Raw genomic sequence first — 21,946 nt, 5'->3', positions numbered from 1 at the left:
TCTCTCCTATAAGGAGTCTCAAAGTGGCTTGCTAGCTGCTTCCCTTCCTCTCCCCACAACAGATACCTTGTGAGGCAGGTGGGGCTGAGAGAGTTCTCGGAGAACTTTACCTAGTCGTAGGCCAAGGTCACCCAGCAGGCCTCAGGTGTAGGAGTGGGAAAACAAATCCAGTTCGCCAGACAAGAGTCTGCTGCTGCTCATGTGGAGGAGCGGGGAATCAAACACGGTTCTCCAAATTAGAGTCCACCTGCTCTTAACCACTGCAGCACACTGGCTTCCCATCTCTGGCTTCTGTAGGCACAATGAGTCTGCATGTTCCCTTTCCTTCTGTCTGTTGAGGAAGATAAACCTGCATGTCTCATTGATGTGGATGTGTTTCTCCACCCACTTTGCAAGACTTGTTTGTTCAATTGGCAGTGTGTGCCATTCGTTGCGAGCAAGGGTGCTTGTCCAACACAACATTGCCCTGATGGAACACAGGGGTGGTACCGTCCAGGGGGGCATATGGGGTCAAATGTCCCCGGGCTGTGGCCATTTAGTCACGTGGGGGGCGGAAAATCACCCCCACACCCCTCCTCCTTTCCCCCTCAGATTTGTGAGTTGGGGCATGTTCTGTGATGTGATGGTGACTTTGAGATGACCTGATGCAAAAAGACATTGTTTGATCGTGGTGGGGGAGGGCAGCTGCCCATGTGGGGGGCACTCAGATTTTGCACCAGACTATATTTTTCCTACATTTGCCTCTGATGGAATGCAGTGTGTGGAATGAGACCCTTCTTAACTCTTCCCCCTGTCTTTGCAGATGGATTTTACCTCACCAGCCATGCGGGCCAGTCCGCCTTGCACCCCCCGGGCCCTCCCTCACGGACAGTGTCCAACCCCACCCCTGGCACACTGCTCCGTGAAAAAGACCTCGCCCCCTTGCACAGGAACTCAGTTTTGAAAGACCCCGCCCGCAAGGAGAGAGCGTGCCGGAGCGACCTCTCCGTGCCCATGACCAAGAAGGAGGGCAGGCTGAAGGAGGAGGCCCAGCCCCACAGCGTGGTGGACCTCACGCTGGACACCAAGCCCGACAGCGACAGGAAAGTGAGCGGCCCCGAGAAGGCTGCCAAGGTCGGGGTTGAGCGGCTGTCCCCTTTCCTGGCCGAGCATCTGCCGAATCGGGGGAGCCTTAGCGGAGAACCAAAGTCCAAGAACCCGCTGCAAACCTCTTCACTCAACAACTGCAACGGAGGCGGGGACCTCTTGGGGAAGGCGCTGGGCCCCGAGCAAGACCGCTGCGCCAAGGATCCCAACAGGCACGACGAGAACATGAGGCCTTCCCCTCACCCCTCGCACCTGGACCGGCTGAAAAGGGGGGAGTCTGTGCTGGGTTCGGTCTCCGCCTTGCACGTGGCCTGCAGCTGCCCCTCCCCGCACCCGCCCCAGCCGGGCAAGCTGACCCCTTCCTCGGCCTTCCCTCCCCAGCCCGTCCATTCCAACATGTACACCATCTTCCCTCTGACCAAGGAGCCGGGGAGGGAACACAAAGTCATCGCCCCCACCTTCGTGCCTTCAGTTGAGGCCTACGACGAGAGGAATGGCCCCATCCAGATTGCCTCGCAGGCCCGGGACAACGGCAAAGCGAAAGACCGAGACGCCTCCGGCCCCGCTGCCGGGCGAGTGGGCGTCTTGCAGTCGTTGCCTGACAGGTGCCTGGCCAATCAGTCCCGCGGTGTTTTGACCCAGGACTTCCTGAGCCACGGCGATGCCAAACGGGTGGAAGTCCTGAGGGAGAAGAGCTCTGTGATCCGGGCAAATTCCATGGTGTTGAAGAAACAGGCAGCTTCAGAAAACTTCTCCAGCAGGCCAAGGCTGACCTCCCCTGAAAGCAGGGAGTTCCTCCCCACAAAAGACTTGCTAAAGCCGGGCCCGGAGGCAGAGCACCGCTCCTGCGAGCGGGACCGGTTTCAGAGATCGGGCTGCAAAGAGGCAGCTAAGATATACAGCACTTTGGACTCCTCTTCTCCCTCTTCCTCCTCCTCCTCCTCTTCCTCCCGGCAGCACCTCGACCACAGCCAGCTGAAGCCCCCCGAACAGAAATGGAAGCCTTTCGAGATGGGCAATTTTGCTACCACCCAGATGGCCGTCCTTGCTGCCCAGCACAACCACACCAACCGGGTGGAGGAAGAGGCCAAGAAGGTGTACCTCGACCCCGGAGGCCTGCAGAGGTCCGCGGCGTCCGGTCCCCGGAGTGCCCCAGAAGGCCTTCATCCTACCTCGCACAGCGAAGGGTCCGCCATGCAGAGCCTCATCCAGTACAGCGGCAGCTTCGCCAAAGAGGCGTCGGCGCGGCAGGGTGGTGGGAAAAAGAGCCCCTTTGGGGGCTTGGGCAGCATGAAGCTGGACCCCTCCCAGCAGGGTGCCTCGAAGATCCAGCAGCTGCTGCCCCACCAAGCAGGCAAGCAGTTGAAGAAGGAGCCTGAGAGGCCGGAGAGTGCCAAATCCTTTGGGCGTGAGAGTATTGGCTCTCAGGGGGAAGTGGAGGTGCGGCATCTTCCCGTGGGCATTGCCGTGGCCGTGGCCCGGCAGAAGGACAACAGTGGCAGCAAGCCAGGGCCGAACCTCCTGGAACGGGACCGCTCCCTCTCCCTGGGCAGTGTCAAAGGTAAGGCATTGTCTGGCTTTTTAAGAGGTTCGGGAGGGAGGTGGCAGAGTCCAGCTTGGCTTTGCAGCGGCTGAAAGTGCTTCCTTTGTGTGTGCATGAAGAAGATGAAGAAGAGTTTGGGTTTGTACCCTGCCTCAAGGGGACTAAAGGCGGCTTACTGGCTCCTTTCCCTTCTGCTCCCCACAGCAGACACCTTGTGAGGTAGGTGGGGCTGAGAGAGTTCAAAGAGAACAAGGTCACACAGCAGGCTTCATGTGCAGGAGTGAGGAAACAAATCCAGTTTACCAGACAAGCTCATGTGGAGGAGTTGGGAATTGAGCCCAGTTCTCCAGTTTAGAGCCCACCTGCTCTTAACCTCTACACCATGCTGGCTTTCCAATGTGTAGTCACTAATGTGTAGTCTGAGCCCCCCGCCCCGCAAACAGATACAGGGGCTATAGTGGACCATCCTTGACCAATCCATCTTGTAGTGAGTCATACTGGCCAGGGGGTGTCACTCTTGTGACACCCAAATCTACTGCAGGAAATTGAAAGACAGAGCAGAAGAACAGTAGAAGAGTTTGGATTTATACCCCACCTTTCTCTCCCCACCTGTAAGGAGACCCAACATGGCTTACAAGGTCCTTTCCCTTCCTCTCCCCACAACAGACACTGTATGGAGTAGGTGGGGCTGAGAGAGTTCTCAGAGAACTGTGACTAGCCCAAGGTCACCAGAAACACATCTGGTTCACCAGATAAGCCTCTGCCACTCAGATGGAGGAGTGGGGAATCAAACCCAGTTCTCCAGATTAGAATCCACCTGCCCTTAACCACTACACTAGGGGTCTGCAACCTGCGGCTCTCCAGATGTTCATGAACTACAATTCCCATCAGACCCTGTCAGCATGGCCAGTTGGCCATGCTGGCAGGGGCTGATGGGAATTGTAGTTCATGAACATCTGGAGAGCCGCAGGTTGCAGACCCCTGCACTACACCATGCTGGGGGGGGGGGGGGGAAGAGAGAGAGAGAGAGAGAGAGTGAGTGAGTGAGAGAGTAGTATCTATTGCAGCCCAACCTTGGGTTTGTTGTTACTGGGAGATAAAATCTCATTGGGTCTCCCTCCCAAGCGAAAAGATAGTGGATTGCTGCCCTTTTCAGTTGTGACTTGAAAGAGCAGATTTCCCATGGTGTACTACTTGATTGTTGCTATTTTTTTTTAAGTGTGGTTGGCCACATTCCAGGATTGTTTTTGTCATTTATCATAGTGGGAAGCAGTGTCTTTCTATTGGTGTATTTATGCACAATGTTGGCCATTTGACTGTTACTTAAAAAAAGTCAATGTATCAGTGGAATGTGTTATGTGCCGTCATGAACTGAGCTGCTCAGGTCTTGCAAGTCACTGTGGCTTCCTTAATTGAGCCTATGCATCTCGTGTTGGGCCTTTCTCCTTTCCTGCTTCCTTTTGCTAGCGTTATTGTCTTCTCCAGTGAATCTTGTCTTTTTACGCTGTGACCAGTGTACAGTAGCTTCACGTTGAACATTTTAGCTCCTGGGGAGAATTTCAGGCTTCATTTGAGTCTGAACTGACTTGAGGTGATCCTGTAGGGTTTTCAGTGCTGGAGATGTTCAGAAATGGTTTGCCACTGCCTGCGTCAGTGTCCCAACCTTGGCCTTTCTTGGTGGTCTCCCACTCTGGTGACCAACCCTGCTTAGCTGCCATGATCTGACGAGTTTGGGCTAGCTTGGGCTATCTAGGCTGGGTGATTTGATCTAGAACCCACGTGAATTCACCAATGTAAGTTTAAAAAGTAGAATCCTAGAGCTGGAAGAGACCCCGAGGGCCATCAAGTCCAACCCCCTGTAATGCAGGAACACAACACACAATCACAGCACTACCGACAGATGGCCATCCATCTGTTTAAAAACCTCCAAAGCAGGAGACTCCACCACACTCCAAGGCAGTGCATTCCACTGTCAGACAGCCCTTACTGTGAGGAGGTTTTTCCTGATGTTTAGGTGGAATCTCTTTTCCTTCACTTTGAACCCATAACTCCTGGTCCTAGTCCAGTGGTGGCGAACCTTTGGCACTCCAGATGTTATGGACTACAATTCCCATCAGCCAATTGGCCATGCTGGCAGGGGCTGATGGGAATTGTAGTCCTTAACATCTGGAGTGCCAAAGGTTCGCCACCACGGTCCTAGTCTCTGGAACAGCAGAAAACAAGCTTGCTCCCTCACCAACATGACATCCCTTCAAATAATCTGAACATAACTATCATGTCACCTCTTAACCTTCTCTTCACCAGACTAAACATACCCACCTCCCTAAGTCTCTCCTCGTAAGGCACGGACTCCAGACCTTTTACCATTTTGGTTGCCCTCCTCTGGACCCATTCCAGCTTGTCAATATCCTTCTTCAACTGTGGTGCCCAGAACTGTACACAATATTCCAGGTGACGTATGGCTGGATATAATAGTTCCAAACCTCCCTCTTTTGCCAAGCCCTTTAGGACCACTCCTTCCATTTTTTGTCTCACCCCTTCATAAGAACTACAGACCGGGGTGGTATTTTTAGGAAAGGATGGTCGGTCAGTTCAACAAGAGGTCGAACTGTTTGCTCATCAACCAAGGACAGGTTTTCATGCGGGAAACTGCTTGTTTATCTTGCAGCCCAGCCAAAGCACCTTGAAACTTTGAAATGGTGCCAGTTTCGTTTGCAACGGATGAAGCCACAATTTATTGTACTGTAAAATTTGTCGTTTTTATGTACGCAGCCTTGTTTTGACTTCACGGTCTGGAGAAAATTACTGTCAGTGGCGGCAGATGAAGCTGCTGTTAGAGGCTGGTCCAATCGTTGACAGCTCCATCCAAGCCCCTCCTGTAAATCTAAAGAAACATAGGCCAAGCTGGCAAAGAGTCGTTTGCCTGTGGCGAATAGGAATTTGCGTCTAGCTGACCATCCTAGGAGATTTCACAAATATCGCTGTTGTGACTAGTGCAAGAGGGTGTAGGGTTGTTTAACCATTTTGGGAACAAGTAAAGGTTCTCAGCCAAGGGTACAAGGGTTGCTAACCTGGGAAAGAAATGGAAAGAAAATTGAACTTAACCGTGTACAAATCATTGCTCTCTTACCAATAAGTGCCTGTAGCCTTTCCCATATATTTAGAATGAAGGACTTCCTTCTGCTGGAATGCAGGGCAGGGTCTCATGATGGTCAAAAACCCCTGAGCCTCTCTCTTTAGCAACTGACCCCCCCCCCCTTATAAAAGTGATCTTTTCACCTTTAAAAGTGGCCTATGAACATGGCTCCCTGGGGTCTGGAGAGGAGAGGGGCGTCGGCAACTATAACGTCATAAAATCCACCATTCTCTCCTGGGAAATTGATTTCTGTTGTCTGGAGATCACTTTAAATTCCAGGAGCTCTCCAGGCCATACCTGGAAATGACCACCCTGTGAATTAAGTGGGGATCAGTGCACACAAGACAACACTGAAGAAGGCTCGGAGCAGTTGCTGTCCACTCTCAGGTGAAGTCTGTGCTGTAAGTATAACGCATGTCCAAATCCATACGCAATACAACAGTATCACAAGGTATCTGAAATACAGTCCCTAATATCACTGGTAAGAATCCTGTGTAATACAAAGCAAAGCTTCTGTGTAATATGACGAAAGTCCACTAAGCTAGCCGGAACACGAATGTCTACCGGTCCCATACAAGATTCAAGACTCATGGAGCATAAATTCCAAAGGTCTGTGCTTCCAAAATATACATTCGTTTGTATAAATGGCAATGATGTGAAAACGTCAGAGGCTGCAGCCTGCTCTGAAAACTTAAAGTTCAGCAGTTGGAAACAAGCAGCTGTCTGTGTTTGTTTGTGTGAGATAGAGAGAGAGGGAGATTGTATGTGTGTTTTGGTGTAGCACAATGTAGGCCTTTACGTCTGACTGTTTTTCCTGCGCAGCTGACATCATGGCTTGGATTTGCTGAATTTAAATTTAAAGCAAAACACCAGTTGCAGGAAATGCAGTCTGTGTCCCCCTCCAGCGGTGAGGATCGATGCCACAATATAATCTTGGGCACACAGCCAAGGAGAGACATTTTTTTTGCTTTCCCTTTGCAAGATGCAGTCTGAACGAAGTTCAGAAGCGCTGCGTGCACGCATGCCGCCCGGTCACAGCTGACTTACAGTGACCCTGCAGGGTTTTCAAGGCAAGAGACATCCAGAGGTTGATTGCCTGCCTTGGAGTGAACTGAGAGAGTTTGGAGAGAACTGTGTCTGGCCCAGGGTCACCCAACAGGCTTCATGTGGAGGAGGGGAGAATCAAACCCGATTCTCCAGATCAGACTTCACTGCTGTTAACCACTACACCATGCTGAAAGAAGCACTCCAGAAGTGTTGTAGGCATGTGTCAATAATTATGTGAAATTACACCCTCCTAGCAGACCCAACAGCCAAGACATAACGGAGCAATCCAAGGCACCTTGGCTTAGGCAGATCTAGAGTTTGGGCATCATTTTTCTTGAGCTAGTTTTTAAATCACAGCGTACGTGCAGTGATTTCACTCCATAATACACGAGCCAGAAACACAACGTTTTTATTCCTGGACTGACACAAATAGACCATATCATGGAATGGAATTGCTGCCCAGGTTGAAGGTGGGCCAAGCACAAACACACCGACCCTGGCAAGTTGAATGTGTGGGCGCTCTCCCAGTGCCTTTGCCCTGTGGGCACTTTCAGACAGCTGTTTTCGACTTGAGACCCACCCACCAGTCTGTTGGCTGCAAGAAGTCAATAGTTTTGAGCGTAGGCTTAGCAGAGGACTGAATAGCCTAGAGAATATTCCTTAAGAGTATGCCAACGCCATTGTGAACAGACACGGGAAGTGTTTGCCAGAGCTGAACTAGGCCAGACAGCAAAACGCCAACCGCGGGAGGGGATATCTGTGATGCACTTCTAGTAGTCGCTCAATCAATCTTTTAGTCTGTACGAATGGAAATAAGTGATGATTGGTTGTATTGTAATAGTGGAGACACTGTAGGAAAATGCTCGAGAGAACCGGTTGGATAAAAAAGAAAACCCGGAGCTAAATTCACAAGTTCTTTGCTTCTCCCTTTTATTCTCTGAGCTCAGAGGTCAGTTGGGCTGACAGAGGGCTGTTGGTTCAAGGCCAGCCAGCCAGGCAAGAAGGCATTTGAACCTGGATTTCCCAACGCCCCCCTCCACCATTGCTGAAAGGACAGCGTCACAGTGGCTTCAGTTGTTGGGGGCATTGTCCGGGAGTCCCCTCGCCAAGTGGAAGAAGAAGGGATTTGTCTCAAATGTGTACAAACCCAATGTGTGTGCAGCCTAATCTGGATGCAATATAAAACATGGGGTGTAAACATTTAAACGTTAAAAAATACTTTGTGTCGTTTCCCACCCAACCCTCCAAAAAACAAACCGGGAGAGCGAACTGGCCCAGTTTAAATCCCCGTCTGGCTCCGAGATGCGCATGGTTCCCACTCCCTGATTAAATCCATGCAAGACTTGGCTTTCTGTGGAGCGGATGCAGCCGGGCCCTGAGATCGTTGCCCAGACTTGGAGAGGTCGGTTTGGTATGTGTGTTCATGCGTGAGTGCAGCAGAGGCGAAAGAAAGAATGAAGGCATTTTAATTATAGCTTTTACAAGCTGCTCCTTCAATTTACGAGCAGAGGAAGAAACTCCATCCTGGGTTGGGGGGGGGGGGGCATTTTCTTGCCACCAGCTCTCAACACGAGATCCTTTCCGTGCCTGTCCAGGGCTCTCCAACCAGACCATCTTCTCCCCACACCCTGCTACAACTGCCCAGCTCCCTCTTCACTAGGCTCTGCCAACATGCATTCGCGGCCATCGAGTTGTCTGGCGTCTTGGCAAGAAGGAAAGACATTCATTCTGATGGAGAGCCCCCCCCCCCCCCCCCCCCCCGTGCCTCCACGTTATTTTAGAAAGAGAGGGGAGAGACTTGGATATCTGTCACTCCATCTGCTACAGACTTCAGAGGGCAATGCTTTTGTTTCTGGGCCTTGTCCTCTCCTGCCTGCTCTTTTCCGCTCTGCCGCTGGCTTGCCAACTCCGGGTTTGGAAATTCCTGGAGGTTTGGAAGTAGAGCTTGGGAAAGGGAGGGAACGCAGCGGGGCCCAGTGTCATAGAGTCCACCCTCCAGAGCGGCCCTTTTCGCAAAGGGAGCTGGCCTCTGCAGTCTGTTATAATTCTGGGAGATTTCCAGGCCACCCCTGGAAGCTGGCAACCCCAGCCTCGGCTCTCGGTTTCCCACAGCCTCGCTTCCCCAGGGCTTTGTTTCGAGCCAAGAGACGGAGTCTGGTAGCCAATGGACAGGGTTTGTTTGTTTGAGACACTCTGAGGGGTACACGGCTGCCCCCGGCCCCCTCCTCGCCCCCCTACCCCCGCCCCCGCTGTGTTAAATGTAATTTACTGAGCAGAACTAAAAGCCTGCAAACAAGGGTTGCATTCTGTCAGGCAGTGGGGGCTGTTGCTAAGCAATGGAATTGGCTTTCATAAGGAAAACAAGGCTTTCCTTTTCTCTGCCCCCCCACCCCACCCAGCACCTCTTTCCCGTCCTTGTGTGCCAAGAGACGTTTTTCCTAATAACATTAGTTTGCTTGCGCCCCACTGAAGAGTGCTTGAACATTCAAAACCTTTTAAGAATAAGAAAAGCGAGGCTTTACTCGACTAATCTTGTAGGATTTGGCAAGCAAACTGCGCCATTATTTAATGCAGGGCATCGGTTGCCGTGGAAACGGGTCCTGCCCCCCCCCCTCACCGCGCTCACACACACCCTGTGCATAACTCATTGAATTTTGTATGCGCTTCATGCATCATGTTGGCGTATTTATAAAGACAAGGCCGGCCATTGAGTTGGGAGAGACAATTGCTGGTTTGTAAATGGGGGGCGGGGCGGGATGGGGGGGGGGAACCCTCCGCGTTCACAAGAACCGGCTGATATTTTATGCCAAGCGGGACGCTGCCGGCGGTGAAATTATTTGCAGCAGGAGTGGGCTTTCAAAGGAACCCCCTTCCCCTTTGCAAAGAACAGCTTGAAATAATAATATTGCTGGCAAAATAAATATCCAGGCAGCGTTAAAAAAAAAAGGGAGAGAGAGGGCGATTTGACTTCCAAAACTGACTTGGCACACACAAGAGCAGGAAAGGGAGCGGGTGAAATCCAGAGTCAGACAGATTCAGTCAAAGGGTCTCCAGCCGACTGAAAGGACCTGGGGCTGATGCAGCCTGCCTTCCGGCTGGATTTTGCAAGCTCTGAAATAACCCACACGAAGTGGTGTGAAATGCGCCGTTTTGGATGTGTGTGTTTTTACGACAGACTCGGGCGGCCTCCCAACATTTCCTCAGATTAAGACAAGGGACGAGTTTTCATACTTGCATGGAGTATGGCTGCGCCCCGGCTGCAAACGCCACCCGTTGCCGGTCAGCTTTTCCGCCAGCTGTACTGTGTAGTCATTTGCTCACTAACTAATCTCCCTTGTGCTGTTTTTTTTTTTTTTAAACCAAGGACAGTATTTTTTTAAAATTTAGATTTATTCCCCACCTTTAACTGTCTCAAGGTGGGTTCTCTTGATCAAGGGTGTACTATGAAAACACAGTTTCAGCGGGTAGCTGAGTTGGTCTGAAGCAGAACTGCTGGATTCCAGTGTGGCAGCACCGGAGACCAACAAGATTGGGGTGGGGGTGGGGGTTGCAGTTGCCCCTTCTGTGTTACCTGACAATCTGAATGAACAGTGCTAGCTGCAGGATGTGAAGCGGCACCTTGTGTACCCACAGGGCAAAAACTGGCATCTGGAGGGTAGAGAACATATATTTTTTAAAGCATTTCCAATTGGCAAAATAGGGTCCAGACAAGGGCCAAGGCCAAAAACCCAGAGAGTGGAGACCTTGGGAGTACAGGATTCTTCAGGACTGCATCCAGTATGCCCCCTTAAAAAGTAGAAGAAGAGTTTGGATTTATACCCCACCTTTCTCTCCTGTAAGGAGACTCAAGGTGGCTGACAAGCTCCTTTCCCTTCCTCTCACCACAGCAGACACCTTGTGAGGTAGGTGGGGCTGAGAGAGTTCAGTGAGAACTGTAACTAGCCCAAGGTCATCCAGCAGGAACTTAGGAGTGCGGAAACACATCTGGTTCACCAGATAAGCCTCTGCCACTCAGGTGGAGGAGTGGGGAATCAAACCCTGTTCTCCAGATTAGAACCCGCCTTCTCTTAGCCACTACCCCATGCTGGCTCTCAAAAGAATTAGTATGCAGAATTGGTATGCATAAATTATCAGACTCTGTTTTTAGTGCCCCTCTTTCCTTGGGGAAGGGGCTGTGTGAAGGTGCAAATAAGAGGGAACCCAAGTTGCACCCCTAGATTGAGACATACGATTAAGAATAAATGTGATGACTGTTGAATTTTGGCTCTCGTTGCTCGGGAAAAGTAGCCCATAAAAGTAGCCAGCTTTCCTTTGTCCCTGTTTGTAGCTTGTGGCTTAACCTGAGAAAAGGACCGACTGATGTGGTCTAAGAGACTGTTCTTATAGACTGCGATAATGGAGTGAGCAGTGGTTCACATTGAAAGCTCCTCAAAGACATTGTGGGCTCTTCGTTCACAAGAGTCAGGTTCCCCTGAAAAGACTTTGAAGGCAATGAGGCTGGTGTCAGCTTGACCCGTCGGTAATGATAACAAGCCATGTAGAAGAGAAGGAGGAGGAGGATTTGTATCCCCCCTTTCTCTCCTGTAAGGAGTCTCAAAGGGGCTTACAATCTCCTTTCCCTTTCCCTCCTCACAACAAACACCCTGTGAGGTAGGTGGGGCTGAGAGAGCTCCGAAGAACTGTGACTCGCCCAAGGTCACCCAGCTGGCATGGAGTGTACAGACTAATCTGAATTCAGGCTCCAGCAATTAAAGTAACATGCCAATTCAAACTATGCTGTAAATCCTTATATGAGTTTATATATAGTAATAAATTGTATTATATTAATGTCAACATACACTTGTTAATTCACATTAACACCCTTTCACACCGTTTATACCAAATCACAGAACAGAAAGAAGTCCATGTAACCATTTGTTTCTCTATGATAGTATCTTAGAATACCAGTGTCCTTTAAATATCCAACCAATGAAGTTGTTTTGTAGTAATCCTGTCCAAAAAGTCTCAATGACGACGGGAGATACAACTCCTCGTTATATGAATGGACACTTTATATGAATGGACACTGAACGCTCCATAGGTGATGCAGCATTTTTGTAAATCTTCTCCAGAACTTTTGGAATCTTCTTAGCTTTCGTCTTTGACCTTGCATATCCATAGGTTTCTATAACATACAAAATGCAAATATATAAGTACTACATATACATATGGGATACAGTGGACAAATCAATCTGAATTCCCCAGCTAAGTCTCCACAGCTCAAGCGGCAGAGTGGGGAATCAAACTCGGTTCCTCCAGATTAGAGTACACCTGCTCTTAACCACTATGCCACTGCTGCTCCACTGTTGGCCATGATGTCAGCCTGAGATCTGGGAGGCCTCCTGAAGTTCGTTGGGTGAGTTTGGGCCCGTCTCACTCTTCCAACCAAACCTGCCTCCCCGGTTTATTGTGTTAGTAGAAGGGAGAGCCATATGCATTGTTCTGCGCCCTTTTGAGGAAAGGCAAGATAAATAGAATACCGGTTTCTAAAGCCTTTTGAGTAACTGTGAATGGCCAGTTTTGCAGATGGTGGCTGAGAGGGAACTGTAGCTCATTTCGGGATGGAGAGGAAAATCGTGGGAGGAAGGAGATCTAAGCAAGTGTTTGTCCTGGTTTATGCTCTTAGCCACTGTACTCCACCAGCTCTAGGTTCTTAACACACACACGCACACACACGCACACACCATCACAATTAATATCAGAATTAGGAAAGGCATCCTTGATTGGAGTCCAGTAGCACTTTACAGAGCAGTCAGATATCTGGAGTAGCAGCTTTCGAGAGTCAAAGTTCCCTGTGTCAGGAAAGGCGCGGACGTTGTGACTTCGAAATGTTGCAGCCAGGTTTTCTTTATTCCAGACTAATGCCATCTGCCACCTGTAATGGAGAGAAACCTGAAACCATGCTGTCTGTGCACCAGGTCCTCCCCAGAATAAACATCCCAAATTCTTTCTCTGCCTGTCTTCATGTTGTCTCCCTCCTCCTTTTTTTTTCAAACCTTGCTTTCACATCATCCCTCAATTTCTGCTTGCTGTGCTTAGAAGGCTTGCGCTTGGAGTTCAAGTTTTTGTCCAAGGGGCTCTTACCCCACCCCAAAGGTGTCTGTGGGATAGCTGCGTGGATTGCGTTGACCAGTGCTTGTGGTGTGGGTAGCGATGAACTCACTGGACAACCGGCCTTGCTCCTCTTTCCCCAGGGGAATTCTGGGGATTATACATCTGAGGGAACCAGGGGAGAACTTGGGTTGTGTCGTCACAGAATTCTGAGCGCTCTCCCAGATTTCTGTGAGAAGCCAGCCCTGACTCTTTATGATAGCTGGCGTTCCTTTGTACTTAGGGCACGGCCGCTCAGACGAAGACTGCGGAGATGACCGGGTGCGCCATCGGGACAGCCACCTATTGGCCAGTCGTCTGGAACGAGACCAGGAGAAGCTGCTCAGGTAACTGTTCATTTGTGCGCCTTGCTCCGGGCATCCGGAGGTGTGCTTTGTGACTTGAGCAGAGGAGAAAAATTAACATCCACCTCCGAGTGCAGGCAGGGCCTCATTTCTCCTTAGAGCGTGCCCCCCTCCACTAACACCTGGGAGACGCGTAGACATTTAGTTCCTGTCCTCCAGTGCCTCGGAGCAGTCTGGCTTCTTCTTGGCATCTCTCAAAATATCCATCACCCATACCTTTTCTATTTTCAGTGGAAACTTGTCAAGGGGTTCCTATTCCTCACCGCCTGCCTAGCCCCTCAGCCCAAAGATCATAAAACAGTATAAGACTATTTACTTGTTGCACATATAGAAATTATTGATCTCTCACTGGGCCTCAAGGCAGATTACACAACGTTTCAGCCTGAAAGGAACACATTGTTTAACACAGTGATGGCGAACCTATGGCACGGGTGCCAGAGGTGGCACTCGGAGCCCTCTCTGTGGGCACGCGCACACAGAATTTGTGATGTGGGGGTGGAAAAATCACCAACCAACCCCCCCCCCCCCACACACACACACTGAGCACAACGTGCAGGCACCACGGTGAGCAGGGAGGACTTGGATGTGGGCCTGGTGCCTGTGCTCCGGGTGGCTGTTGCCTGAAGGGGGGGCAGAGGAGGCAGAGATGCTAGAGAGGCACAGAGTGGTGCATGCAGGACTTGCTGCAGGCTAGAGCAGGCTGCCCCTGCTCGAGTGGGTGGGGCGGAGGAAGAGGGAGCCAACCAGTTTTTTTTAAACTAAAACCTCAGCATTCAGGTGTGCGGCTTCTCTCTGCAATACACCCCTGAGGATGCCAGCCACAGATGCAGGCAAAATGTTAGGAACAAGATCCACCAGACCACGGCCACACAGCCCGGAAAACCCACAACAACTGATCTTAAGATCCTTTTCGGGCTTTAAAGGTTGAAACAAGTTCTTTGAGCAGGGCCCAGAAAGAATTAGGTTACCAGTGAAGTTGGCATGGTGCTGGATTTAGGTCCCTTCTTTGGCAGGCTCTGGTTAATAATCTGGCAACTGAGTTTTGGAAGTTCCCCCTTTTTTTCCCCCAAACTAGCTCTGCACTGAAAGCTTTGCCGTGATCCAGCCTGGCTGAGACTTGGCACGAATCTTGGTGACTAGATCAGATCAGGGTAGGACCTGCTCCTGTAGTTTCTTCCAGTTCTAAAGCCAGGTTGTGTGGAATTGTTTCTTCCCACCAGGCATTTCACGCCCCTGGTTAACCGTGTTTGGTATTTATTCACATCTTGCTGTACTTCTGGTGGGCGTAGTCTAGCCAAAAAGAATAGTGCCTTCAGCCTGCCACCATTTTCCTTTCTTTTTAGAGAAAGCAAAGAGCTGGCTGACTTTGCACGGATACATCCCACCGGCTGTGCCACGAACAACTTGAACGCCAACCTCATGGTGACGGGAGGGCCTACCCTGGCCGGCTCAGGGCGGTGGTCCGCCGACACAGCCTCGCACTTGGCGGCCAATCCGTGGTTACCGAGGACCAGCAGTCCTTCCATGTGGCTAGCAGGCCATCCCTATGGTGAGTCAGTGAGGTGAAGGTACAGGGCAAATGTCTTAGCTCACGCTCAGGACTGCTGGGTGGCACAAGATCCAAAGAGCTGAAGAACAGGAGGGATGCTCTCAGAATTTGAGCACTTAGCTGGTTGCCATGAAGTCTCGAGCTTCGTGGTGTAGTGGTTAAGAGCAGGTGCACTTTAATCTGGAGAACCAGGTATGATTCCCTGCTCTGCCACTTGACCTGTAAAGGCTTATCTGGTGAACCAGATTAGCTTGTGCACTCCCACACATGCCAGCTGCATGACCTTGGGCGAGTCACAGTTCTTTGGAGCTCTCTCACCCCACCCACTGCACAGGGTGTTTGTTGGGGGGGCAGGGGAAGGGAAAGGAGATTGTCAGCCCCTTTGAGTCTCCTACAGGAGAGAAAGGGGGGATATAAATCCAAACTCCTCCTCCTCATCTTCTTCTTCTCCTTCTTCTCCTTCTCCTCCTCCTCCTCCTCCTCCTCCTCCTCATTATTATTATTATTATTATTATTATTATTATTATTATTATTATTATTATTATTATTATTATTATTATTATTATTATTATTATTATTATTATTATTATTATTATTATTATTCTAGCAGCTGGCATGGCTGATGTGAATGGATTTTAGTTTATCACTTCAGTTGTATTGTATTTTATTTTGGGGACCCGAAGTGGCTTACAATACTCTCCTCTCTATTTTATTCTTGTAACAACCCTGCGAAAGTTGGTTAGGCTGCGAATGTTTGATTGGCCTACAGTCATCCAGTAAGTTTTCCAAGGTAGAGCGGGAATGAAAATCTGGGTTTCCTGCATTTTAGTCTAACCACAACACACTACAGGCTGGCTGTAGTGTGCCAAAGCGGATTAGTTTAGTTTGTCCTTCAGCGGCATCATTTCCTCCCCGCTGCTCTCCCCAAAAAGGTGGGACCTAGGAAATGTGTCAGCCACAACTGCGATTTGTGTTTGCCCGACACCCTCCCCAACATGTGCAGAACCTTCACCATCTTGGCTCCATTCATCGGCCTTAAATTTAAAACGTGTATAAAACGCTGTTGTAAGACCATAGATATGCAGAGGTGGTTTGCTGTTGCCTGCCTCTGAGTACTGACCGTGGACTTCCTTGATAGTCTGCCATCGGACTGCTGAGCAGAGCCGACCCTTCTTAACTCCTGAGATCTGACAAGATTAGTGCTCATGGGCATAGGACTGAAAGGTCCCTGAAACATATGAAAGATTTGCAGTTTGCACTGAAGGCAGAGCACTGGGAACGTAGGAGGATTTGCATGAAACTTTTTTCCAGGGGGGTCCAGTTTGAAAAGTCTCCTTGGGGATCTCCAGAGCCTGGCCGGTGTCTTTGCGCCACTGATTCCTACAACAGGCACGTAGGAGGGGCCTAACTGGGATGCCGGAATCATTGTGCATCATCTCTCTATGCAGAGTGGGTGGACTGGACTCATGAGTCCTTGATACGAGCAAGCAGGTGTTGTTCCTCTCATAAGAACATAAGAAAGAGCCTGCTGGATCAGCCCAGAGTCCATCTGGTCCAGTGGTTGGCATAAATCAAATAAGAACATAAGAACGAGCCTACTGGATCAGACCAGAGTCCATCTAGTCCAGCACTCTGCTACTCACAGTAGCCCACCAGGTGCCTTTGGGAGCTCACCTGCAGGATGTGAAAGCAGTGGCCTTCTGCTGCTGCTGCTGCTGCTCCCGAGCACCTGGTCACCTCTCTCATACCGTTAACATGCTAATGGCTGTACCCCCACTTCTTTACAGGCCTGGGACACCCCTCCTTGCACCAAGCCATGGCTCCAGGCTTCCCTCCCAGCATGGGGGCCGCGCTGCCTTCCGCCTACCAGTTTGCCAGGGATCCTCAGTCGGGGCAGCTAGTTGTCATCCCCAGTGAGCACCTGCCGCACTTTGGTGAGTACCTGGACAAAAGGGGACGTCTGAAAGAATCCTTTTCCACATGTGAGGCTGAGGACAGAGGTTACAGCTGAGGCTGAGGATTGAGGTTACAGTTGAGGCAGCAACAGTGTTGCCGGCCTCCCTCTCCTTTCCCGTGCATTGTTATTTTCTTGCTCAGTTTGTTGAGGGTTTTTTAGTTGCTCTTGGTTATTGTTTCTCAGTTCCCTCCTCTAGGTTCGGTCAGCCAGGAAGTTTGAAATAGACTGTAATAATACCATGCCAGGGGTATTTTGGGTGGGGTTTTAATTGGCGTATATAAAGTGATGTATGTTTTTATGTTTTTGTACATTTTCATTTTGCTCTCTGCCCTGAGGCCAGCTTTAGGTGGGAAAGGGCAGGATATAAATCCAATGGATGGATGGATGGATGGATGGATGGATGGATGGATGGATGGATGGATGGATGGATGGATGGATGGATGGATGGATGGATGGATGGATGGATGGATGGATGGATGGATGGATGGATGGATGGATGGATGGATGATGGATGGATGGATGGATGGATGGATGGATGGATGGATGGATGGATGGATGGATGGATGGATGGATGGATGGATGGATGGATGGATGGATGGATGGATGGATGGATGGATGGATGGATGGATGGATGGATGGATGGATGGATGGATGGATGGATGGATGGATGGATGGATGGATGGATGGATGGATGGATAAAGGGAGGGAGAGTGAGAGATGGATGGATGGCGAGAGAGAGAGAGATATGGATGGATGAAGAGAGGAAGAGAGAGAGATGGATGGATTATTTGGGGGGATATAGACTGCCTTATTTGTGACCTATGTGTTGGAAAAGGCATATCACTACTACTTTGGCCTCTTCCCCATTCGTGTCAGAAACAACACAGTTGTGATTTCCTGCATGCCTGTCTTTTATCTTCAGCAGAACTGATGGATCGGGCACCCCCTCTCTGGCCTGCCATGTACCCCACGGCGCGGAACACCCTCCAGCACGCCCACCAGCTCCAGCTCTTGTCCCACCAGCAGCTGCTCCGCCAGCACGAACTTTATATCCTTCAACAGCAGGCTGCTCATGCCATGGAACTGCACAGGAGTGCCCAGTTGGTGGTACGTGTCGTAGAAACCTTTCGAGTGAAATTGTTAGAAAGCCTCATTGAGAGTCCATGGTAGTGGGAGTAGAGCTGTCATGTTACATGACCCACTTGGGAATTTTCTCAGCTTCTGCCATGTTGTGCTCAAAACCAAATTTAAGAAGGTTCAGACCAAGGATTCTCCTGGTGCAGTGATTTTGACTTAGGAGCCAACTGTAGCTCTTCTAAGTCCTGTTGTCCCCCAATGTGGCATCTCTCCCATGCTTCAGGAATGTGGGCAAGAAGCCTTTTGCCTGGCAAGACTTGTGGCTGACAGGTGGTTTCCACCTTCAGACAGCCATGCTGGAGGATTGTAAGCCGTGAACTTCCATGCATAGGCCTTGGGCAGGGGATGGAAGTCACTGTGGCTCTTCTGGTCGCTGATTGTGGCGACTGTGCCCTGACCTGGATCACCTAGGCTAGTCCAATCTTGTCAGATCTCAGAAACTGAGCAAAATCGGCCCTGGTTAGTATTCGGACGGGAGACCACCAAGGAAGTCCAGGGTCGCCATACAGAGGCAGGCAGTTACAAACCTCCTAATCTGGAGAACCGGGTTTGATTCCCTGCTCTGCCACTTGAGTTGTGGAGGCTTACCTGGTGAACTAGATTAGCTTGTGCACATGCAGCTGGGTGACCTTGGGTGAGTCACATGCCAGCTGGATGACCTTGGGCGAGTCACAGTTCTTTGGAGCTCTCTCAGCCGCACCCACCTCACAGGGTGTTTGTTGTGGGGTTGGGGGGGAGGGGAAGGGAAGGGAAGGGAAGGGAAGGGAAGGGAAGGGAAGGGAAGGGAAGGGAAGGGAAGGGAAGGGAAGGGAAGGGAAGGGAAAGGAGGTTGTAAGCCCCTTTGAGTCTCCTTACATAGTTCCTTCCCTTCTTACTTTTCTCCACAGGAGAGGCTAAAGGCTACTGAGCAGCGGGTGGAAATGGAAGAGAAGGTCACCAAACGGCACCTGGACAGCAGCAAAGCAGGCTTCTCCCCCTCTGGCTCAGGCCTCCTGCCCCGGAAGCCTCCGGTCCTGTCCCACAGCACTTCCGCGACATACAGCAAGGCCGTGAGTCCCCCTCCCCTGTCTCCCAGGGCTTCACCTGTGTCTTGTCTCAAAGCTGAGGTTATCCAAAAGATGGAAGAGCCGCCAACGCAGCCTGCCTTCTCCTATCCTGCTACTCCCGTCTCCCACCCTTCTAGCCCGCCCCCTGCTTCTCCGCCCCCTGCCCCTGCCATCCCCGCAAAAGAGGAGGAAGAGCCCGAGAGTTTGGAGAAGAAAGAAATGGAGCAGGAGAAAGAGGCCTCCAGTCCTTACCAGGCTTTGTTCCCAGGTAAGAGAGCTGGGCCAAGTTCCCTCGCGTTTCCCCCAGTTTTCCTTTTTCTCTTTACCTGCTCCCCCCACTCCCTTTTCTCTCTCCTGCTTGACTCTCTTCCTCGCCCTCCTTCCCAAAGTCATGTAGCCCCACTCTGCTTTGGTGAAGGCTTACAGACTAGTCAGAACTATGAAACCCATGATGGTGTTAGGCTTCATTCAGACGCAGCAATCAACCGCAGTTTTGTTTAAACCACGGCTTGGGCTGCGAACCCCGGTTAGTCTAGCGACAAGACCTTGATTGTGCATGAACCCCGGGCTGCCTGCTTCTTACCTTCTTGCCACCTCCACCAGGTTGGAGGTCCACCTTATTCTGCTGTTTCCAGCCAGGTATCTTCCAGCTACTTGACAAACAGTGGTTTGTGAATCCAGATCTTGCAACAAACCACAGTTCATGCCAACTACAGTTAACAATCCAGCTACAAATCCTGATGCTGCAATGCATTGAGCATATTCCCATTTTGAGCATGCTGGATGCTGTGACTCTTCCCCCCCCCCTTTTTTTTTAAATTGTCTTTTAACCCTTTCTTGGATAGCCAGTTCAGTGTCATCATGGGCATGCTTGATTCGAATTGGGGAGATGCAGGGTCGGATGATGGGCCACTAAGTGTCTCTTAACCTGAATTCTATTTTACAGAATAACCGTGGGGTTAAAAGTAGTGAGCAGAAAACCGTGCACACTACTTTGCTCTTCCAGGAAGAAAAGTGGACTTGATAATAATGCTATAATGCTATTCCAATAATAACAGCTTTCAAAGCTGTTTTCACAACCTTGAGGACTAGAAACTTATCTGTTGCTGATTTGGGTGACACAGTTAGGGAGTTGGCCTAGGGGAAAAACGAGAGATGCCAGCATGGTGTAATGGTTAAGAGCAGGTGGATTTTAACCTGGAGAACCAAGTTTGATTCCCCACTCCTCCACCTGAGCGGCGGAAGCTTACCTGGTGAACCAGATGTGTTTCTGTACTCCTACATTCTGGGTGACCTTGGGCTAGTCACAGTTTTTTGGGACTCTCTCAGCCCCACCTACCTCACCAGGGCGTCTGTTGTTGGGGAAAAGAAGGGAAAGGAGCTTGTCAGCCACCTTGAGTCTCCTTACAGGAGAGAAAGGGGGGGGGGTATAAATCCAAATTCTTCTTCTTTTTGTGGATGTCTGTTCATCACACCAGCCATCCCTTCTTTTGCAGAGATTCCCTCAGGATACCCATTCCAATCCTTGCCCGCATCCTTCAGAGCGCACTACCCGTACCTCCTCCACCCGACCGCAGCATCCGATGCGGATGGCTTGGCCCCCGACGTCCCGCTGCCAGCCGGGGATTCAGAGCCCATGGCCCTTTCCCCCGAGGTCAAGCCCATTCACCTCTCCCCATCCAAATTGGTCCAACCCATCCAGCCTGAGGAGGAAGAGGAGTCTTTGGAAGAACGGGTGAAGACTGAGGTTGAGATGGATGAGATCCAGGAAGGCAACCTCTGCGACCAGGACGTGGACTCTCTGAGTATGGCAACGTCCGTCACGCTTCCCGTTCAGGATGTGAACGCTTGCAGCCTTCTCTTGCACCACGGCAAAGCCTTGAGCAGTGCAGAAGACGAAGAAGAGCCTCTTCAGGACTGCCCACCCCCATATCAAGTGATGGCATGTTCTGCAGAACTGGGAACCCAAGAAAATACTGCTAGTGGCACAGAATCTTGTCTGGTCCACTTGAGCTATGATGGGGGGTTGTTACCTGGGGACAGTGAGCTGCCTAGGCTGGACCTCACGCCTCCACCGGAAGAAGCTTCTCTAGGTACAGAACTGCCTCATGTCAACTCTCCCCAGGGAAGGGAATTTCCCAGCATGCCCCAGGGAGATGAGGAGCTACCCTTGGAAACGCCCAGCTACGGGAATGAGGCTGCATCCTGCCTAGTGCCTCCGATGGACATCGAACCAGACGACCCGCTGGCTGGCATGAACGCCTTAGCAGCGGCCGCCGAACTGCCTCAGGCGTGCCTGTTGCCGATGAGCGATGGCATCGCGCAGGAGGCGGTGGTGAATCTGGAGGTGTCCTCGAGCCTGTCCCCCGAGCATACTTTTCTGCAAGGGATCACGCTGCTGAGCGAAATTGCCGAAATGGAGCTGGAGAAGAGACGGCAAGAAAGTGAAGGTGAGTGGTAAGATCGGAACTATGCAACTGTGGCCTGGAGACCAGGGGGAGCACCACAAAACCTGTCTCTGAGTGCACGTGCCTCAGGTCAGGCCTGTGAAGGTCTGATGGAGGAATTAGAAGCAAGGGCTCAGTTAGTCTGTGAAGAGAGGCTCTGTTTTGCTCACCCTCTTAACACTTCTGCCTCTTCTTCTGGGCGGGTTGGTGTCCATTTATCACACTTGTAATCTGCTGTTACTTTAGAAAACTCAGAAAGTGGCTTACCTGATCTCCCAGTGTGGGTCCCCGATGGACAATAGCATCATAGGTGTCAAACTCGCGGCCCTCCAGATGTCATGGACTAGAGTTCCCATCATCCTCTGCCAGCATGATCATTCCACAGTACAACTTTTGTGACCTTTTCTTGAGCCAAATTTAAAACCACGCCATTGCGCGGATATTAAGAGATGGCGGAGGAGTCAGTAGAGTTGTAGGGCTGGCTGTGGGTGGATGCGGGGAAAT

General features: G+C 50.7%; 1 protein-coding gene across 1 annotated transcript in view; it reads left to right on the top strand.

Annotated features, from left to right (window-relative positions):
- The first annotated feature begins 849 nt into the window (after positions 1-849).
- TNRC18 (trinucleotide repeat containing 18) overlaps positions 850-21,946 on the top strand; it is a 57,272-nt gene continuing 36,175 nt past the window's right edge. The window contains 7 exon segments of the mRNA XM_048493929.1: positions 850-2,647; positions 13,186-13,288; positions 14,650-14,855; positions 16,643-16,789; positions 17,738-17,919; positions 18,837-19,263; positions 20,492-21,445. Coding sequence (XP_048349886.1) covers positions 994-2,647; positions 13,186-13,288; positions 14,650-14,855; positions 16,643-16,789; positions 17,738-17,919; positions 18,837-19,263; positions 20,492-21,445 — 3,673 coding nt within the window. The 5' untranslated portion in view covers positions 850-993.

Source organism: Sphaerodactylus townsendi, linkage group LG04 (assembly GCF_021028975.2).
Source record: "Sphaerodactylus townsendi isolate TG3544 linkage group LG04, MPM_Stown_v2.3, whole genome shotgun sequence".
In the NCBI taxonomy this organism is placed as follows: domain Eukaryota; kingdom Metazoa; phylum Chordata; class Lepidosauria; order Squamata; family Sphaerodactylidae; genus Sphaerodactylus; species Sphaerodactylus townsendi.
Note: the sequence above shows the minus strand (reverse complement) of the source record. Positions and strands in the feature narration are given on the sequence as shown.